Source organism: Danio aesculapii, chromosome 13, assembly GCF_903798145.1.
Source record: "Danio aesculapii chromosome 13, fDanAes4.1, whole genome shotgun sequence".
NCBI classification, from domain to species: Eukaryota; Metazoa; Chordata; class Actinopteri; order Cypriniformes; family Danionidae; genus Danio; species Danio aesculapii.
Genome location: NC_079447.1, coordinates 32,551,747 through 32,574,624, shown reverse-complemented (window position 1 = coordinate 32,574,624; position 22,878 = coordinate 32,551,747). Strand labels below are relative to the sequence as shown.

At 35.6% G+C, this 22,878-nt stretch overlaps 1 protein-coding gene across 1 annotated transcript in view; it reads right to left on the bottom strand.

Moving 5' to 3' along the window:
• The window catches only part of LOC130239944 (serologically defined colon cancer antigen 8 homolog), a 130,114-nt gene that overhangs the window by 102,030 nt on the left and 5,206 nt on the right, over positions 1 to 22,878 (bottom strand). Inside the window, 6 exon segments of the mRNA XM_056471329.1 lie at positions 14,875 to 15,017; positions 15,195 to 15,311; positions 16,422 to 16,556; positions 18,983 to 19,135; positions 21,282 to 21,329; positions 21,331 to 21,421. Coding sequence (XP_056327304.1) covers positions 14,875 to 15,017; positions 15,195 to 15,311; positions 16,422 to 16,556; positions 18,983 to 19,135; positions 21,282 to 21,329; positions 21,331 to 21,421 — 687 coding nt within the window.

Sequence of the window (22,878 nt, the reverse complement as noted above, 5' to 3'; positions counted from 1 at the left end):
TTTTTTATCTTGAAAGAATGTATTTTAGAACTTAATGTTTCCAGAATTTTTACCGGTATATGTAATAGTGCTAAGGCTTTTTATGATACAGGATTATTTAAAAAAATGTGCTAAAGACATACAATGTTACTTAAAATACAAATGGCACATATTGCAGTAAATTTTATATATGAATATTAACATAAATGCCATGAGGTATTATCAGAGAAGAATCAAAGAAATCACATATTTTCATTATGAGATACATTAGTGTAAAGAAAATAATATTAGTAGTAATAATGGTCCACACATGCTTAACATGTTCTATTAAAAATGTGTCCACTAAATACAACAAATTATTTTTTAGTGACTCTTAAAGTCATTTTAACTGTCGAAGCTCATTGTTAAAAGGAAAGTATGTGCCATGTTTGGACATATTTTCCCCTCTGTGCAAATTGCACAATGTTTCAAACATATGCATTCTGTTGGCAAACACTGCTAGCTGTAGCGGCAGTGTTCAGAACAAGAGTGTGTTCTCTTGTGTACACTACATTGTCCTCTTAGGGGCCTGTAAATAAATGACACATATGTAATTGCCTTGAACTTGGTTACACTGTTAAATAATGGAGCAAACTGCTGGCAATGAGTTCAGGGCTTGCTTGGTTGAGGGGCATAGCCTCTGGCATTGCATCTGGTCTTATAGGCCAGTGGAGAAACATAATGCATGGACAAGAAGAAGAGGAGGGGGAACAAAAAATAAATAAATAAATCACTGCTGATCAATGCAAACATTACACCGACGGTTTGGTTGTTCATATTCTATATGCTCATTGATTATGCAGAACTCTTTTCCTCTATTCAAAACTGAATATTCAATGTTTAACTTTGTGAAAAAATGTAATAAGTTCTTCTTTGTCTTTAGTAATCCTATATACAGTACTGTTTTATAATATTGTAATGTAATAAAATTGATACCAGAGATAGAAAAGATTTTTTTTTTTTTATGTGGAACTTAAAGTCAACAAAAATTTTAATTTTTTTTGCCCGCAACAAAGAGGATGTGGTTTTTAGCAAAAGTATGAGTTGTTGGACCCACTTTTCGAACAATTAGGCTTGTTGCATTGATATAGCATGTGACCTGGGTTAACCAAGTCTACTACTCCAATGTCGTCTCTAATACGTCCAAAATAACAGAAGACAAAAGCACTCTTCTTGCCCTCTGCCGTGTGAAGTGGAGGAGGAGCCGGAGGCCAGCAGCCCTGCCGGCGAGGCGTGAAGACGTGGCAAGGTCTCATCCCAGGCCAACGGGCACACCACTGTCAACATCATGACACTCACTGGGCGGCTCGCCGGCACTCTCCCGCCTGGCCGGCAGCGGTCCCAGCTGCCCCATCCGTTACTGTCTGATTAGTTCTGCTAAGCAGCCCCTCCCCTCCATGCCCCATCGCCATCTGCTCCCCCAACAAGATGGCTGCCGCCCAGCACCGTGCACACCGCCCCGCTACCTGCCAGTGCCCGTGCCCGCACTCACCCCAAAGCGCTAACACGGCTTCTCGTGGCTGGCGGCAGCCCCCTTTTCATTCACTACTACTTCTGACAAGGGGCGGAGGGCTACGCTCTTTTATTTGCTGTCGGATGGTACATGCGCTTCCCGCCGACTTGGTTTGCAGCAGTTTGGTGGCACGGCAGACTTTGCTCACCGCGGCAGCCTCCCTCTGGCGTGGGGCTGCATCTGCTCACTCTTTTATTCATTTTCCGATTCTCCACCTTTCAGGGGATTGTCATCATCCACGCTCACACGAGCGACCGAGGGAAAGCAGAGAGGCGTGCAAAGTTTAATGGAATTCTGGGGTGGAATGAGCAACTTTTTTAATGCCAACTCTGCAGTTGGTCTCACGGTTCTCGTTGGCCAGTTTGTACAAAAACTTAGTGAGAGGACGAGTCAATGACATCCCCAACAACCAGACAAGTCATATCAAGTTGTATTTTTTGGGTCAGTGGCATACAAAATTGACCAAAGATTTGAAAATTTGGTGCAGAACATTTCTTAGAAGTTCTTAGAAATGTATTCTTTTAAAACATTAATTGAATCCATTTGATACACTGTAAAACCCAAGAAGTTAAGGTAACTCAAATCATTTGAGGAAACCGATTGCAACAAACCATTTAAGTTCAAAAACTAATCCTAATGAGTACTGAACTTAATCAATTTGAGTAAATGAAGCAATTTGAGCACAGTAAAACCAAATAAATGATGAGAACTCAAACCAAATGAGTACTGTAAAACCCAATAAGTTAAGGCCACTCAAACTATTTGAGGAAACCGATTGCTACAAACCATTTAAGTTAAAAAAAAACTAATTTATATGAGTACTGTGAACTTACTCCATTTAAGCTGAAGTAATGAGGTATTAAATTAACTCTTTACCTTCATCACGGAGTTCAAAACTCTATTAAAATGAGTAGAATTAACTTTCAGTAAATTATGAGTCAACTTCACTCATTTTATTTGATAAAGTTGACTGTTGGGTTTTACAGTGTACGATTCAATTAATTCATAAATGTAATTATTGAAGAGTCACACACTTCTGTTTTTTACAACCTGAACTAAAGAAATAATCTGATAATTTAAATTATTTTTCATTTTATTTTTTAATAAGGCTTATTTTTATTTGATATTAGGATAGTAGCATCAACCCTTATATATAGATTTTTTAAATTTATTATCCTTCAAAACTATTTAAATGAATTTTAATCCAGATTTAAATTTTTATTTAAATATTGTTTGGGTTTTTTGAAAAGAATTAATAGGCCAAAAGCAAGCATAAAATGAGGTTTTAAAAAACTGTCTGAATATGTCCAGTCTTCTTCTGCGCTAACATGTTTAACATGTTCAGCAACAGCACAGATGTCAGTGTAAGCCAGATTCTTTCACAGCTCACAATGAAGCCTCGCTGATGTGGACAATTAGACGACATCAAGCCTTTCATGAAAGAGAGACTTTTTCTCCAATAATTCCACTTCACATACAAAAATAAGCCAAAGAGAGATGAAGTTGATCAGTTCATATCCCCAAAAACTTCCAGCAGGCTTTTTTTCTTGTAATTCTCTGTCCCTCACAACAGCACTGATTAACCAATCGGTAGCCAATATGGTGGAGGAAGCTTAGAGTATGAGGGTTTTTACTGTGCGCAGAGGGCCAGGTTCTCTGCTAAGCTCTCGACAGAGAAGTTGCGAATATTTCCTACTTTCAGATCCATACTTATGCCTGAAGGTTCTCCTTTACAAACCTCAACATGGTTCTTGTTGGATCAAAACTTCAAACCCTGCTGCCAGCGCCGTCGCTTGCTTGCTTGCAAAATTTCATGTTACTGAAGAAGAGAGAGAATTTGGAACAAAGCGACCCCCTGTGTCCTGTTCCAAACCACAGTGAACTCCAGCAAACACAGAGAGGCAAAGGGGAAAATCTGTTGCGGCTGGTAAACCAGCACGGCAAAACAACGCAACTTGTTTTTTTTTTTATATCATCGCACATTTTTCTCTCTTTATTTTCACACCCTATGGGGTCTGTCGAATGTTGGGAGAGGTGGGAGGGTGGGTGCAAGAAAAGGAAGGAGTGGGGGAGGGATGACAAAAAGGCACGAGCGCACAAAAGCAAACAAACAAACCGAATAAAGCCTGGGCTCAAAGCCGTCAGAAGGCAGAGAACAGAGCGGCAGGATTATGATAGATCCTCTGCTGCCCAGCGCACAGCTGGCTGATGATCCAATACTGGAGCCGCCGGCCCTCCCCAGCATGTGCACGGGGGGCCTGGGGGCCAGAGCGAGAGGAAAAAAAAATGAAAAAGCAAAAGACAACTGCTTTGCCCATCCGTTTGGTGGGAGCTATGATCATCCAAGCTGTGAGATGAGAACGAAAAGAGTCAAAGTCTGGCTACAGAAGGCCTGATTGTATGAGCACCCACCAACGTTACACAGAAAGGGTCCCTACATGATCGTCCCTTAGGATGCTCAGTTACAGAGCACCCCGCAGGTCGGTGCATATGCATTTATGTACATGTAAAGATGGTGTAGGAAAGTAAAGACAACAGAGGAAAAAAAGAGATGGGAAAGCAATGGATTAGCCTCAAGGAAGAGAGAAAGAATGCACAGATGTCTGCTGCATCTGTGCACTACGCCTGGCCCAAAGAACCTGCCCTGGCAGTCCATGTCCACACCATGCATACAGCGGCTAAAAGACTCTCTGCTGCCAAAAGCAGGGCCTGTCAGCGGCTTAACCACTCTGATCTTCAGCAGGCCATTTTGTTGCCTCATCCAGAGGAAGCAGAGAGCATTTAAAGGCCAGCACCCTGCCCAAGCTATTTAATGCTAATTCAGGCTCATTTAATGACTGCAAAATCTTTTAAGTATCAATAATGCCCTTATCAAAAAACTGCACCCTTTGAAATTGTTCTGCCATTTGAAATTGTTCTTCACCAAAAAGTTGGCAAAAGACAACCAAACCCCTGATTACACCAGAAATAAAATTGGAAGAAGATTGAAAATTCATTAACAGAGCCAATTCGAGGCATCTCTTTTACATTTACACTGGTTCCGAATATTTATTTTATGTGCAGCGCTGAGCATTATAACCAATAACACACAGTTCTTTTGACTTATGAACACAACTAACAATCAAATGCATTTAGATTAACCAAGCCTGCTTTAGATTAGCAATCAACTTACATTTGCCATCTTTGCTTTAATACGCAAAGGTTCCTCAATATTGATAGAGTTCAATCTTTTTTTTTATGCATATTCTTGTAAAATAAATATTTGTTTTGTTTATTAATTACAACATTACTTTAAATGATAAAACTAAAGCAACATCTGTGGCATTGCTTTATCTTAGTGGATTTGCATCAGTTTACATCACTTATATAAAGAAATCACAAGAAATCAGTAAAGTCAGTATGAGCTGCAAAAAAAAAAAAAGAAAAAAAAAAAAAACTCCAAGTACGTTCCATGATGCAAGCCATAATTCAAAAATGACAATAAAAAATGAAATTAAAATGCAGTATTTAGAAACCTGTTTCATATAAAACATACAAAAGTAAAAACCTAAATGTACGCATGGGAATATTGTTTGAGGTTTCTTGAAACCATGTCATATAAAACAAAGGTTTGGCAAGGCTTTTGACTGACCTTGACACAAAGCCATGAAGGTTTAGTTGTTACAGCTTTGATCGCATTTCCTATATTGTAATTTTCTTGTTACTTGACATCAAATTGACTTTAATTTACAGGTCTAGTTAAAGAGGCAGTACATAACACTCTTTTTTTTGGGAGGGGGGCTGAATTTACAAAGTTTATTTAATTAGCAAGCACATCTTAAATCCATCTACCAAACTATATTTGTGTTATCCAGAATAACTAAGATGAGCCTATAATAAGTTTACACACTGGGATTCAGATCTGTCAGATTAATCTCTGTTGTTGGGCATAACAGTACCTGCACCCCTTGTCGTATTTATAAACACAAAGATATCCATGTCTACAAAATTCTGCCACAAGAAGAATGCATTTTCATTCATTAACTACTAGAATGCCAAAAGTACAGTGGCTGGAAAGGACCACATTAACACATTGATATTTTTTGGATATAATGTATTAATATTATATTAATATTGCTACATTACATCTACTTGTCAATATGAACATAGTATCATTATTCCACACAATTGATTTGTGTTGGGACAACAAGAAGGAATTAAGTTAACTTACTGGTATTCATTTTTAAAAATGTAAGTGGACTGAATATAAAACCATTAAGTAAAAAAAAAAAAACTCAAGAATTGTGTTATAGCTAACCTTGAATAACTACTTTGAACAAACAGCAAATGGTCTTTTTGAGCACAGATAACAGGGATGGTCTGATCGGGATTTTTGCAGCCAATGTTTAGTTCCGATTCCTTGTCATAGTGATCGGCTGATACAGAGTACTGATTCTGATGCTTCAAATTTTATATAACTTTGCATGAAGCACATTTTCCCTTCAAGTATGATAAAGTGTCGATCTCCCCTTAATTAAGGATGTTGAATATATCTCTTAAACATGTCTCTTATTACTATTTAGAGTGGACATGTAATGGTTGAAGCAGCTTTACAGAAAATTATAGATAAAACAGGTGTTTTTGGAAACATGATGGAAGAACAATTCAACATGTCTCAATGAAGAAACAGTTGTTGCATAAAGTCATGCATAATTGATGTATAAGAAGTTACAATGCACAACTATAAATCCATTACTTCTTTTCTAAAAGAAAATATGCACTATAATCTACTGTTTATTGCAACAAGTATATTACAACAAGTTATATTATAAAATATATTAAAGCAAAAAAAGATAGATTTTTTTCCCCCTAATATTTAGAGCCAGGATTTAGTGAACTTGCAATAGTCACTTTCAGCTCTTATATGTAAAAAGGCCTAAATACAAGTGTATTTGCAAGGCCATTCAAATATTTTGCACATCTCCAACTACTGATAGCAGCAGAATGATCGCGGCTCCAGACAGCTGCTGTGTTGGGCGCACAGAGATCGCTCATGCTCACTAGTCGTCAGTGCACATGCTCGAGTGATGTCATTTTTGCTGACAAGGTAGCGTGTGTTTGGAAATTCGTTGCGTAGATTCGCAATTTCCATTTTTTTAATCATAAAATACATCCCTATTTGCTACTATTTGTCTTTCATACTAAGGATGAACAAACCCTTAATACATTTATACAAATAAATCCACCTTAAAACGTTCTGTCTCTTGAGCATGCAGCTGCCAGAGTTCTTATCAGGTCTAGAAAATATGATCATATCACCCCATTTTTATCCTCCTTACACTGGCTGCCTGTTAAGTTCCATATTGATTATAAAATTTTGCTTCTTACCTATAAAGCTTTAAATAATCTAGCTCCTGTTTATCTAACCAACCTTCTGAACTACAATCCAACTCGCTATTTAAGATCTCAAAACTCAGGGCTTCTGGTAGTACCTAGAATAGCAAAATCAAGTAAAGGAGGTTGAGACTTCTCATATGGCTCCTAAACTCTGGAATAGCCTTCCTAATAATGTCCGAGGCTCAGACACACTCTCCCAGTTCAAAACTAGATTAAAGACCTATCTTTTTAGCAAAGCATACACAACGCATCACGTAACAGTATGTTGCATGAGTTTGCTCCATGCAGAGCTGGCTTGAGAATCACCTGTAGGGCACACTTCTCTGTAATACACCAGACATTGTGTTAGAAACTCTCATATGCTTTACCTGTTTGTTTCTGTTTGTTTATATTATGCTATTTTCATTTATAACACTACACTTTTGCATCTCATTTATATACACTATGAACAGCAGGTACGCTAATTATTTTACTCTATTCCCAATTTCCACCTGGGGATACTCATCCCGATGCCCCTAGAGACTATACAGCGCCATTGATGCGATCCAAGACATGTGAAGAGATGATCCCAAGGTATCCATAATCCTGGACCAGGCTGTATCCCAAGCTGATGCTGTGGTGGTCATGGAGGAATGGAGTGCATGAGACTGATTGCTGAATGACCACGGTACAAACTAATCCCCGCATTGATCCTGTGGGCCAGCCTGACCTCCTGCCGGTGCCCTACTCACACCTGTAGCTTTTCCACGATGGACATCCAGCTTCTCCGGTGCCTAGACTGCAGCTCCACACAGAAAGTTTGGCTAGAAGAATAATGGTCGTTCCCAACAGAGCTTGGTTTCTCTCAGGGTTTTTCTTTTCCCATCACTTCGTCTATTGGTGAAGTTTTTTTTCCCCCATCGCCACTGGCTTGCTCAAATCAGGACTTGTGGAGCTGCGCTTCGGTGGATTTGCTCTTCTGTGTTTGAACTTTCAGCAGTGAAATTTAAACCACACTGAACTGAACTAAACTGAACTTCAACTCTGAAATCTGGACTTTACTAGAATGATCTTAAGCTGCTTTGACACAATTTACGTTGTAAAAAGTGCTATATAAATAAACGGATTGAATTGACTCATGCCCTTACAAATAATTTATCTCTTTACGTGTTGCTGATGAGCACGTGCGACTTACTCTGTGTGTAAACTCAAACAAACACTTGCGATTGGTTCATGAGATCGGCCAGATTGAAGAATACTAATCGAGTCATGAAATGTGATTATCGGCCGATACAGGCTGATCGATCAGAGCATGACTAATAGATAGTATTACAGATACTGACAAATAGTTCCAGGCACAAATTTTGCACAATGACATGATGGCATACAGCACACAAATGCAATGTATATACAACAGTAAAGGCACATTAAAGAGTTTACTAAACTAACAACACGAGACTGCATTCTTCTCCTCCAAATTACCATCAAAAAAAGTTTGTCTAGACCTGCTGTTGCAAATAATCTATACTCCACAAAAACCATCTGGATCGTTTTCATGCACAGTGGTACTTTTCCAAATGTAAACAAATGAGTCAAATTATTCGCTAATATTTCTGGAACAGCATGCGTCTTTATGGTAATTTATAAACAATACATGACCGAGTCTTAATACTTAAGTACTGAATTCCCTTGCGAACAGATGCTGTCCCTCCTCTGCAGCTGTGCAGCTCAGTGGCAGATGCTGTAAAATCTCCACTTCCTCCAGAGGAACGGAGACCCTGGTGCCTTTCAAACCCACTGAGGCTTCAGCACTGCCTACGCTTACTGCTGGGGTAGGACACATCCACAGAGACGTGGAAATGGATGGCTTCATTGTGGGCCATCATTTGGTGGTCAGCGAAATGTCATCAAGACTAAGCAGGCAATCATTTCTAAGGGCTGCACAATATTCCAGTTCAATATCACAACATGCAATATTCACAACGCAGGATCTGCACTGTTGAGGTGGGATTATAGTTGATCAGCTTCACAGTTTAGAATACATAGGATTTGTAGAGTCACTGCCATACTAACCATACTTTAGTGACAGTTTATCATCTGCATGTGACTTTAAGGTCTGCAACTGTGAGCATTTCAAGAGATTTTAAACATTCAGGCACAATGAATTAAAACATTTGTAATTTTAATAAATATAAAAGACTAATGTTACTGAATTATTTACACAATAAAGACTATGCATTGCTAATTTACATTTAATGACTAAATTTCTTTACCTTAATACTGTTCGACTCAAAAACAAAGCACTGTTTATTTCACTTTCATTTTTCTGTTGTAATTTGTTTGCTCTTGTAATTTGTTCATTATTTTTATGCATGATTTACAAAACCCCAATTCATACAGTAGAAATCTTAATTATTAGCCCCCTTTAAATTTTGTTTTTCTTTTTTAAATATTTCCCAAATTAATTTTAACAGACCAAGGAATTTTCACAGTATGTCTGATAATAGTCTTTCTTCTGGACAAAGTCTTATTTGTTTTATTTCGTCTAGAATAAAAGCAGTTTTTAATTTTTTTACAGAACAAACCATCTTTATAGAATAACTTGCCTAATTACCCTAACCTGCCAGTTAACCTAGTTAAGCCTTTAAATGTCACTTTAAGCAGTATAGAAGTGTCTTGAAAAATATCTAGTAAAATATTATTTACTGTCATCATGGTAATGATAAAATAAATCAGTTATTAGAAATGAGTTATTAAAACTATTATGTTTAAAAATGTGTTGAAGAAATCTTCTTTCGGTTAAACAGAAATTAGGGGCTGAGTGGGAGGGGAATTAACAGGGGGGCTAATAATTCAGGGGGTTTAAAAATTCTGACTTCAACTGTATATAAAATGATGACTTTTTTCCCAAATACAGGTGTTCATCTGGTGGAAAAATTAAATAATAGCAATGTCAGATTTTTCCATTAGCATGCAGCCCTAATTCACAACTAAGGGCACGTACATGCCATGTTCCAAGTGGCTCTGTTTTGCTTTATCTATATATTAATGCATTTGGAATAATAGTCTAATTTAAAGGGCAGCCATGGCATAATGGTTAGAGAGTTGGACTTGTGAGTACCAGGATTGTAGGTGTTTGGAGTAAAAAAAAAACAGCACTCTCGACACCCTCAATACCACGGCTGAGGTGAGTTCCTTGAGTAAGGCGCCGATCCCCTACATGCTTCTCTGGAGCTGCAGCAATGGCTGCCCACTGCTCCAGGTGTGTGTTCACTGTGTGTGTGTTCACTGCTGTCTCTGTGCACTGGGGATGGGTAAAATACAGAGCACAAAATCTGAGTATGGGTCACCATATTTGGCCATATTTGTCACAACTTTCACTTTCACTGTATATGTTGTCAGCATTGTGAGTTTAGGTCAATAATGTTATAATATACACTGTCGTTCAAAGTTTGGGCTATTATTTTTAAAATACTACTAAATTATGTTTTCTGTTTGAATGCTTATAAAATGCTTATATTCTTAAGCTATATTTTAAGCAGCATTACTCAAGTCTTGATTCATTAAATCATTCTAATATTCTAATTTGATGCTCAAGAATAATTTCGTATAATTACCAATGCTGAAAACAGTTTTGTGGAAACTATATACAGTACAAGCTTTCTTCGATAAATAAAAAGTTTTTACTCTCACTTTGAATTCATGTTGCTGCACCCATCGACTTCTAGCAAAAAAAAAAAAAAAAAAAAACAGAAGAAAGAAACTCAAACATGCTTTGCATAAATGAAGGGTGAGTCAATGATGGTTGGGTGAACTATCCCTTTTAATGCAACTAGCCAAAGAATTCTGAGTATGGACTTGAACATGATATTTTATTGAATTCTACTAAGAGCATGGTTATGATTTGCAGAACCAAAGAGGAGAAAAGTACACAATATTGAGGTTTTAGGCTAACTAATAGGAGTCTTACTGTGTGTGTGAAAGTAAAGTATTTCAGACATTTTATCACTAAGCACACGACCAACAATGATGACATTACAAGGCAAAGCCGTATATACAGGCAAACACACTTTTAATACTTTTAAGTTTACCTTTTGTATCGATGAGGTAAAGATATCAGGTTAAATCATACAGTACAACATTTTACACTACTCACTTAGACCAGTTAGACCTTAACTATAGAGCACAGAAGCTCCAAATTGCCTATAATGATGCCTTGAGATATCTACTAAAGACACCTAGACGGCATAGTGCGTGCAAAATGTTTGTGAATGCAAGCATGATCACTTTTAAAGCACTGTTATGAAGTCTGGTGTATAAATGTATCTGCTGGATTTTTGCTTTCAACAACTAGATTATTCTGGGTTTATCACATATACTGATTAGTACTACACACTATGAATCAGAGCTGTGGAAACATTGGTATTATTGTATTTTATGTAAATTGTTATTGTCTGTGCTAGATGTTATGGATTATATATGTTTTTTGTTGAGCCTGTAATAAAGTTTGGATGAATGAATGAAATTATTTGGTAACACTTTCTTTGAAGCTTGTATGTTTATGCTTTGTGGGAGTATTTTTGATGCATTATAACGCATGTATAATCCCTTATGGATAAAATTATATTCAGTATAAAAATGAGAACATGTCATCACAACGCAGTGCATTCTGGGAATCTGAGACACAGTAGCTTGGATCCCATTGATTTCTATAGGTTTAATGTATCATACATTTACAATAAACTGTAAACACTCACACCCCAAATATAGAAGAAAATCAAATACAGAAATATTTTCTTGTTGCAGCTCATTGATACCCTGGCAACTTACAAATAGCTTGTTTATTTATTTGATGATACTACATGCATGCTTGGCTTCTCTAGATTCACTTTAGCGCTGGAGACAGAATTATGGACTTAATATTTTCAGCTTCTCAAACACACATTGAGCATTTTTACAATAAAGATATTTACACATTAGTCCGAGTGTTTGTAAGATGCTATTCAAAATGTATTACTACTAAATGGTTGCCAATGGATACTTGGCATTATTACCGCTGTTATGATTATTCATGAGATTCATGACGGAATATAATGTTGTTTATAAGACATTATGCGTTAGATTAAGAGTACATTTTAATGTATTAGAAATACAGGCTTCATAGAAAGAGTCATCTATTGTTTCTTTGAAAAAAAAATGGCAACATATTTCTGTGGACCAGTTAGCTACTTATCAGATGAGTAGCATACAGTCTCTGGATATAATGCATGGTTATACTAAGTGCATTTATTTTCAGCATAATTTTTCTGACAACTAGCTTTAATTCCAATCTGAGAGCACCAAAGCAATATCTATCACAAGACCTGAAGAACAACAGTACATGGCAGAGACTATCTGACAGGCAGATGTCAATTACTGCACATCATGTCAAAATACAATCATCAGAGAGAAAAGCTAAATGAAAATGGAATAACTAAGGCTCAGTGCATAGTGGCATGAGACAAATGTCCTTAAAATTAAAGGAATTGTTCCTGTGAGTTATGAAATTTAAGAAATTTAATGTGGTTTCAAAGGAGTAGATGACAACTTAAAATGATTGAATGATTGATGCGGTGGCCCCACAAAGTATTTAGACATCCAAGTCACACTTAAAACATTTAAAAAGCCAAGTAACTCCATCTGTAAGTAAATTGCATGATGTTGTAAAGGAGGTGTATGATATGGAAATACTGACACTTTCCTTAAGACAACAAATCTACAAAATTTCTTCATAGTAGGGAAGGTGGAGAGAAGTAATTGAATGTTTTAATTGAATTGTGTTGTTTTTATTAACATGTATCTGAAATCCTACTGAGGTTGATATGTAACCCTTAACAGAACTTTGTATGACAGGATCTGGTCAAATATAAATACTTATGAATGTAATTAAGTTTGTACCTGGTGACCAAACTTATATGTATGTCTTTTTGTGTATATGTTGGCGTGTGAAAGTGTTTTTGTTCTGTTTTGGGGAAAAAAAGGCCAACAAAACATTTTAGAATTTTTCATACGCAGTTTAAAAGTATTTAAAAGTATTTGCCTCTGTAAGGACACATATGAATCGTTGTATATTTGCACTGTATATCTTATTGACCAAAGATTTGGGTTTAATTGACATGAACACATTTTTAAGTCTTAAACAAATAGTTCACCAAAAGTTGTTCATTTGGTCACTCGCTTTATGTAGAACAATAATAATTGTTAAAAAAAATAAATAAATAAATTTTATATATATATATATATATATATATATATATATATATATATATATATATATATATATATATATATATATATATATATATAAGTATACAGGCAAAACAAAATTAAGACCTAATGTTTCATTAAGAGGTAATGGTATTATGAAGCAATAAAAAATTGGTCTGTGAATAGAACTGAACTTTAAAATGCATGTAATATCCCATATAAACAATATACAATAAAAATCCTTTTTATGGATGGATAACATTTTCTACCATTTTTTTCTATTTAGTTTAAACTGTGAAACTACTAGGTGATTCAATGGCTTGAGAACAAAAAAAAGCCTATGCAGGCTAAACAAAATTATAATCTAAATGTGTCATTGATATCCACTGGTATTACGTAGCAAAACACTTGGTGTGTACATAGAACTGAACATCATCTACAAAAATATTAAACTAATAAGCTTTCTGTCACCTAATAATTTACGCTTGGATACGAGCACATACAGTTTCCCTATATGTGTTTTGAATCTCAAAGTGTCAGCAGCTGATAACTTTTTAAGCTAATCCACAGTTTCAGCTACAATTTCAACAGGAAAAAATCTAAAAATTTACATGCAGTACCATCACGGTGACCTGAAAGTGAATAAATTAACAGCTAATTTTCATTTTCAGCAGAACTATATCTTTAAAAAAAAGCTAAATGCTTTTTAGGCCCACTATATAGGATAATAAAAAAAACTATGATTCATGAAGCATAATGTTCCTTTGTGGCTAGCTGGCAGTAGCTCTAATTTATAGTAATAAACTGCTAAATTGCACTCACCAGCAACCGAAGTGCTTTACTGAGCCAAAAACTTTCTCTCTCGTATATAATAATAAGGGTGGGAGGTGTTAAATCTGATCTATTCTTCCTAATCTAGAGCTATAATCTATTTGCTTTCTAATAAGCTGGGATTAGTTGGACAAATGTTACTGAAAAACACTGCTTATTCGCTGTTTATAGCCTATTCTGCTCTGATTTTCATCACTGTTTGAGGAGATTTTTGCATGAAGCAAATCAAATTTTAAAGCAAAGTTTAAATAGATGGTTCACCCAAAAATGAAAATTCTGTCATCATTTACTCATCCTCCACTTCTTTCTAGATATTTTCTTTTCTTTCTAGGGTTTTACATACTGTAAGACAAATATTCAACACAAAAGGCACTGTTGATTCATAAGACAACATCTTTGCCGTAATATCCTTCGAATAAAAAAAAGGTGACAGCTCCATCTACAAGGTCTGCTTTAGATTTAATTAACTGGTGTGAATTTAATTTGACGACCAAAATATATTTATATTTGTGTTTAATGCCAGCTCATTATCATGGATTCGAATACGAGTGAAATGGGCACATATGTGGGAAATGTATAAATGTATGAGACGCCGCATATGCACGATTCCCTCCATACTGATTTCCACAAACAGCACGAGTCAGAATAAAAATAAAGTTCTTAGGGGAGAAAAAAATGAATCCAACTTTATTCCCAGCTAAACTAAATGATGTTATTGAGAGAGAGCGAGAGAGTATGTGCCCGTCTCTCCGGCCCTGTATTCCTGGTGCGTGGTGGACTGTGGCGGTGGCAGCCGGTGGCTAGTGGCGATTTAATAAAGTGCGGGTGCCCTCCTGCCGCTCAGCTGGCACTGTATCGTGGCCAGTGGACGGGCGCAGTGTTGTGGCATGTAATAGGATTAAGGGGGTTACCTGGTGAGGTGCAGTTGGCGCTGGGCGCGGCTTAGCCCCTCAGCCAGGCCTGCTGCCTCCGCCCGGGCTCGGCCCTCTGCCCTCTGGGCCTCCTCCAAACGCTGCCGGTAACCGCTCAGCTCCACACCCAACTTCTGTACTTCCTGAACCCCATGAGAGGATAGAAAAAGACAAAACAATTGCTCACTTTTGCATTCAAATCTATATCTTTTTAACTATATTTTTTATACATGAAATTTAAAATAAATTAAAAATGAACACACTTAACATTGTGCATTGCTAAAATAAAAACTGCTTTTTTTAAACAAATAAGCACATACCTGCTCTGCCAGTTCTAGTTGGCGGCCCAGTTTGGAGCTGATGTCCCTCACGTCTCTCTCTGCCTCGTCTTTCTTCAGCTGGGCCTGACTCAACAGAAAGCGCAGCTCCGCACACACCTGACACAAGCACACACTCCACTTAAAGCAAAGTCCAGGGTAACTTTCAATACTCCTGTCTGCTGTTTAGGAGAAAATTGTTAATTCAAATAATCTACTCTGATTCATTGAGGACATCTTTTCTGCATCTTTTTATCAGCTCTGAAAACTTCTACTAGCGCAGTTACTGCATTAAATCCACCAGATTAGCTAATAATATAGTTCTACTGCCATCTAGTGGCACATTTTCCACACAAAAATGACTGAATCTATCATTTATGGCTGCGATGTAGATAAGATATGCTATTTAAATTAATCAAATGTTGAACTTACAGGAATGGATCCACTAAAACCGTTTAAAAATCTGTCGCCCTCTACTTCAACATTAGTTTTCTATTTAACACAAAGATATTCCAAAGATTCCCTTTAAAAGCCTAAGTCTTTTTATCAATGATGCATCAGTAGATCAGTTACAATTATTGATTGTTTGATCGTGGTTATTTGAAATGAATCAGTTATTTGTAAATGTCTTAATCATTAAAAATAGGACAAGGAACCGTAAATGTAATTTCAGTGAAGACAGGATAAAATGATGCTGTCAATGCTCATATTATATTATATTATATTATATTATATTATATTATATTATATTATATTATATTATATTATATTATATTATATTATATTATATTATATTATATTATATTATATTATTTAGGGCTTTAAAGCAAATAAAAAGCTACAAAAAGTCAGTTAAATCAAGCAATTGTGTTTTTGAAAATTGTGAACACTTTAATTGGCTTGATAACAGTTGCATATTGCATTATGCAACAGACAGCATTATGGAAATTTTCACATACTTTTGTTTTTGCACTTTTAAACATTTCTGTTATGTTTGCCAATTCTCTTTTAAAATATTTGCAATGTTTCTTCTTGAATGGTTAAAAAAAAATGCAAAATTTACAAATTGGCACTTTAACACAACACATGGCACTATCAACACTAAAACATTTCAAATTCATCTACACTTCAACATCGCTTCATTTTATTGTGCAAAGTACAAAAGCATTAAGAAAGAGTCAAATTTCAAAGGTCTTTGACTTGACTTGAGTGTTTTACAGTGGGCTTTACCTTGCTGCTGTCTGTTTCTTGTGCGGTGAGCTTCCTATAAGCTTCTTCCAGCTGACTGTTAAGCGAGTTTCGATCTCTTTCTCCTCTATCCAGCAGACCCTGCAATTCAGCCACTCTCTGAGACAGACTGCTCACCTGAAAATGAGAAACAACATTATATTATATTATATTATATTATATTATATTATATTATATTATATTATATTATATTATATTATATTATATTATATTATATTATATTATATTATATATTATATTATATCAATGGATTAAGAAAAAAAATGTGAACATTGAAATGTGCAAAGAATTAATAATGTTAAATATGGCATATTGAATATTTTCAGGTTTAATATTTCTGGACTTGAGATCTGCAGTCATTAAAGAAAAAGGCACAAAACATTATCAAGACTTTTTAAAATCTAGTTTCATTCAGATTTTCATTACTTAATATACTTTGTAATGTAATAAATCAGAGATGCCTAAACTACAGCCCGCAGGCCAAAGTTGGACAATGGTAACCTTTTATTTGGCAAGCCATCCCATCTGAGAAGAGGGGGAGAATGATGGGGATGGTTTAGAGATTGTCATTTCAAACTTAATGTAATCTTTTATTTGTTTGTTGTATTGTTAAGCTACAAAAAGCCAACTGAAATTAAACCTTGATTCAAAATAATGAATAAAATTTTGATTCAAAATAATGTTTTCAATTTATTTTTAAATATTGTGAAATAAATTAGAAAAATACCCATGTCAACTTTAATGTAAAATAATTTGATATATTTGTCTTCGGCGCGCAGATATCAGTGATATTTGGTTTTTGGCCCTTCATACAAAAGGTTTTGGGCATCCTTGTAATAAATGATTCAATTATGAAATTAGGAAAACTGGCTTGCTTTATTCCTCATTTGATAGTCACTTTGGATACACATTGGATTACTATCATTATTATTAGTATAATGAGCAAATACAAACAGAAGAATGAAAAACAAAAGCATGGTTCTCTGCATCTTAATCCCCACGATACCTGAAGTAACACAAATAATAAAAAAGTCTTTCCTGTTTTTAACTGCTTTACACACATAGCTTTTATCTACTTTTTTTGTGAATTTTAAAACTGTAAAAGATTTAACAAATGACTTTCATCAAGAATAATCATGAAAGTTAGATTATTTCCAGATGTGTTTAAATATTAATTAGCTAGAAAACTGGGTGAGTATTTCAAACTGATTTCTTCCTTTTAGCAGGTAACAAATATTGCATTCCACTGCTTTACAATCATTCAAGTAAAACTGTTAATAGAGATTAAAAGTGATACATTACGTTACATTTTAAATCATCAGTGTAAAGAGAAATTAGAATAATTTTTTTATTAAAGAAACAAGATCACCCAGTCTAACACCCAGTTACTGAAGTTTTCATTTTGAAGAAGGGCTGCAGGATAATGGAATAAAAAACTGACATAGTGATGTTTTGTTTTCTGTGATATATTGGGTTATGAATAGCATTTTAATTAATGATTTGAACAGCTCAATTTGGAAAGAATTCATAATTTTATATTGACTGGAATGATTTCGTAAGACATATAATCTGCATAAAATTAGACAGCGTTTTACAGTTTTCTGGGACAAGCCTAACCATATTAAAATATCTCTGTTAAAATGTTATAATTTCTTATACACAACTGAACAAACGGGTAACGCAGTGGCGCAGTAGCTAGTGCTGTCGCCTCACAGCAAGAAGGTCGCTGGTTTGAGCCTCGACTGGGTCAGCTGGCGTTTCTGTGTGGAGGTTCTTCCTGCATTCACGTGGGTTTCCTCCGGGTGCTCCGGTTTCCCCCACAGTCCAAAGACATGTGGTACAGGTGAATTGAGAAGGCTAAATTTTCCGCAGTGTATGAGTGTGAGTGAGTGTGTATGGATGTTTCCTAGAGATGGGTTTGCAGCAGGAAGGGCATCTGCTGCGTAAAACATGTGCTGGATAGGTTGGCGGTTTATTCCGCTGTGGCAATCCTGGATTAATAAAGGGACTCAGCCGAAAAGAAAATGAATGAATGACAAATGAACAAACGTTCACTCTATTTAGGTAAAACCTCACAATGTGGTTCCTGGTTAACTTTCCTTATGGATAAATAAACTAAAACAAACCTGAAAGATATGCGAGTATGTGGTGAGAAAAATTATAGATAATTTGTGTATTCACAGGCACTTGTTATGTTGCAAAAAGCTTTTACCATAACTATTCCTGATATATTCCTGATATATATTCCATCATTTAAAATGATTTTGAATATAACCTCTGCAATCAGATGTGCCTATCATAACCTAAATAAAATACAACAGACTTTAATTAAATAATGAGTAAAGCAGCCACGCTAAATAAGATCTAAATTGAAGATGTAGTATAATAAAGCTGACACTAGAGGGCAGCATAAAACAAATTTGTACAACCACCCAATCCCTCTATACAAATACAGTCAAAAACTTCAGTTATGTAAAGCATAACAGTACACATATGATGTATAAAAATATAACGTATCGTTAATTAGATCTTAAATTACTTACAGTTTGTGCAAGCTCTTCCTTCTCTTTCTTGCTCTCTGAACGTGCTGCCTCCCTGGCCTGGGAGATTTTGTCCTGTTCAGATGCCAGCTCTCTCTCCAGTCTCTCTCTCTGTCTAGTCAGCTCACTGTGAAAGTGCTCACACTGCACCAGCGCCTGCAGGTGCACAACAACAGAGCACAAGTTAAAGTCACATGCAGACCTAAAATATATTTGTGAGATGTTATCAGATATGTATATATTAGGGTTCCCACTTCAATTGCCTAACTTTTACCTGGCTAAAAAAGCAGAATTTCCATGGCATGTTATGGTTTGCATGAAATTGTAATTGTTTGAGCATTAGCAATAGCTCACTATGTTTATAGGCATTATGAGAGCAAAAAATGGATAACATACAATCGTTTTTTTTTTTTATTAAAAAACAAGAGCACCCAGTTAGGCATGGGATGATAGCCGTTTTCAGGGTATATCGTGGTTTGGAAAAGTCAAGGTTTAAAATTTTCTGCTATCCCGTTCTAACGGTTTAAGATTTTTGCTTTACTTTTTTTTTTTTAAGATTTTTAGACAACAATATCTCCAACAGAAAAGATATGCAAAGATGCCATTTTAAATCTGTGTTCTTTGAAAGTAATGAAGACAGCAGAAGTCAATGATTCATTTGAATTATTAGCCTAACATGTTTAGTTTAAATTTAGCCTAAGATGTTTACTGCTCCAAAATATTTTAAAAGTTTGTAAAAAATGTAAATATAATTGTAAAAATGAAATATATTGTGTTATATAGGGGTAAAAGTTTTTGTTTTTTAGCCAGACATTTAAAAAGAACATATTTTAGAGCAGACATTTTAGAGTGAAATTTTTATCCAAGGTTATCATACAGTCAAAATCTTATACCAGCCCATGGCTTCACCCAGTCTAACACCTAGTCATTGAGTAGGCCTGCAGGATAGTGGAAAAAACTGACATTGCAATGTTTTTGTTTTTCTGCAATATACTGCGTTATGAAAAGCATTTCACACAATGATTTGAATAGCTAAATTTGGAAAGAATCATAATTTAATATTGACTGGGATTATTTCTTAAACAGATCCTCTGCATAACTCAAACAGATAGCGTTTTATGAGTTTCTGGAACGAGTCTAAAAATATTCAGGTACAGAAATTAAATAATTAAATGTAAAAAATTACACTGCATAGTCTTCATTCTATAAAACATCTTTGTTAAAATGTTATAATTTCTTATACACAAATGTACAAACATTTTCTCTATTTTCCTCACAATGTGGTTCTGGTCAACTATATCCCCACTCAAGTTTCCTAATGGATGAATAAACTAAAACTAACTTAAACTGAACTGACAATGCAGAATCTGCGTTGTGACTATTGCGGATTTGCATATTGCGATATCATGCTAAAATGATATATTGTGCAGCCCTATTTTTGATGTCAAAGCTTTGAAAAATAACCTTTTCCTTGCATGTTTTGCCTTAGTTAACAGGTCAGCTACAAGTGACAGCCAGTTGACAAGTAGCAAAGAAAAAAATGGTGCAGAAAAAACAAAAGGCAAACATAAACAAATGTGTGAAATGTTAAAAAAAGTTACTTTAATAAATGGAAAACTAAAATTAAAAGTGACAAACAAAGTCCCTGATATTATATGACTTTAATTATAATAATAAATTCTCTGACTTCCAAAGTCTGGAAGACATGATATTAAAATTCCATGATATTCCAGAATTTCCATGACCGGTGGGAACCCTGATAGATAGTGTGTGTGTGCGTGTGTGTGTGTCTGTCTCTTCCAGAATTGCAGGCACATATTTAAACATTTTCAAAATTCATTTTCTTTAACTGATATGACATACAGCAATTGTATAATTTACAGTAAAATGAATTCATTATTATATAAAATCATGCAAAATGCTTTAATGTGAGAGAATATTTGAGTATTCGAATATAAGAATATTCTCTTTATTCTGAAAAAAACTGCTGTACTCTGCTGCATCTCTGTCCATCGCAACAGAGAGAGAGTGTGTGTGTGTGTTTGCATTGCTGGGTGTGTGTTTGCAAATTAGCCGTCTTTACACAATTCCTTCCCACTTTCCACACTCTACCCTCCCACCTCATTACAACAGGAAACGCTCACTTTTTCCAAACCGGAGGTGTGAAAAAACACTACTGTAATGGGTTTCATGATGCTTCAATGAGTAACCCTACATGTAGTATATCTACACAGTCCACCATATGCATTTAGGATCATGCAAAACAGTAAAAAGCCTATTCAAAATATGTTAACACACGTACTCTTGTCTTCTCCAGGTTGGCCTCTTCTGCCATCTCCACCGCCTGTTTTGACCTGCTGATAGGCAGCCCATTCTCTCTGCTGGGCCTCAGTCTGACTGGCCCTCAGAGAGCAGAGAACGGTCATCAGCTCATCTCGCTCTCTAACCAACACACAAACACAAGCATCTCATCGGGTTTCCCAAAGCAAGCCATTGATCTGACACATAATCAGGACAGCAGCTGTTTGGCTTCATACCAGTTAAGACTCCTTTCAACCTTGCTGTAAGGATGTATAATTGACAGAATTAACACAGAGATCAATTCAAGTGGTCAAAGGAAGCTACCGGTGTTAATTAACCCAGATGATCGCCCCAAGGCACTCGCAACATCAATGCATTGTATGTGAAGTTATTTAGCTCGAGTTCGAAAATCTAAATGTACATTAATGTGCATGCGTCTTATAAACAAGATTAGACAGAAAACAAACACATATTTTGACAATTTATTAGAGATGCAGACCAATGTACTGGTCAATAATGGTATGGTCCATTAAAGTGAATAATATAAGTGTAATGTTCAAAGCAGGTTGAGAACCGAAAAAAACAAAATGCATGTACAGTAGCTAGGGGCTGCACAATTCTGGGCTAAATGAGAATCACGTTTTTTAATGCTTCAAATCAAGATCACGATTTTCTCACGATACTGTAGATGTAAAATAAAGGTTAATTTGAGTAGGCGTTTTATTACAGTTTGTTTCTCAAAACATTTGGTAAAACAACAATAATAATATTAGGCCTGTGTAGCCTACTGTTGGTTAAAATGCTCAATTTTGTATAGACCTTGGAATGACGGACTTGAACAGACTTTAAATATGTCCTGGTCATTAATTCACACTAAAGTGATGAGCATATCAGAATACAACTATTCATAACTCTGAAGTTGAATTAATTATGTTGAGAGAATATGCTTGTCATTTGTCTTTGACACACATTTTAGACCATTTTTCACTGGTAAAATGAAACATTTGGGTCATTATCAGATTCCCTATAACATTATATACACTCTAAAAACGTTGGTTTATTTTTAACCACTGGTTGAGTTAAAAATATTTGGTGCTATTGTTAGGGTTATTTTAAACCTTTATTGGGGTTATTTATTTAATAACTCAACCAGTTGGGTCACAATTTTTGAATCCTGCATAACAGCTCTGTTTTAATCCCTATTTGTAGCATTTCATTTTGATATAGGGGCCTATTTGGTGAGTTTAATTATTGTGTTTTTTTTCTGTTTGATATAAAGACAAGCCTTGGAGATCCTCTTTGGAGATTGTGCTTTAACAACTCAGCCAGCAATCATTTCTTCACTGCCATACAGAATTGTGCAGCAAGATGATTCAGCCCTCATACCAGGAGGCAAAACAAGAATTTGTTGATTTGCGACTTCTAGGTGCATTATTTATGACATAAATGTTGGACATCATTTAATTCATGTGGTGTATACTTGTATTTCATTCAGTAGTTAGAGGAGGAGAAGCAACAGAGACAGAACCCTCTTGTCCTGCTGCTTGGGGATGAACTAAATTGCTCTCAGGCGTTTGTTATTGTGGAAGGAGTGACAC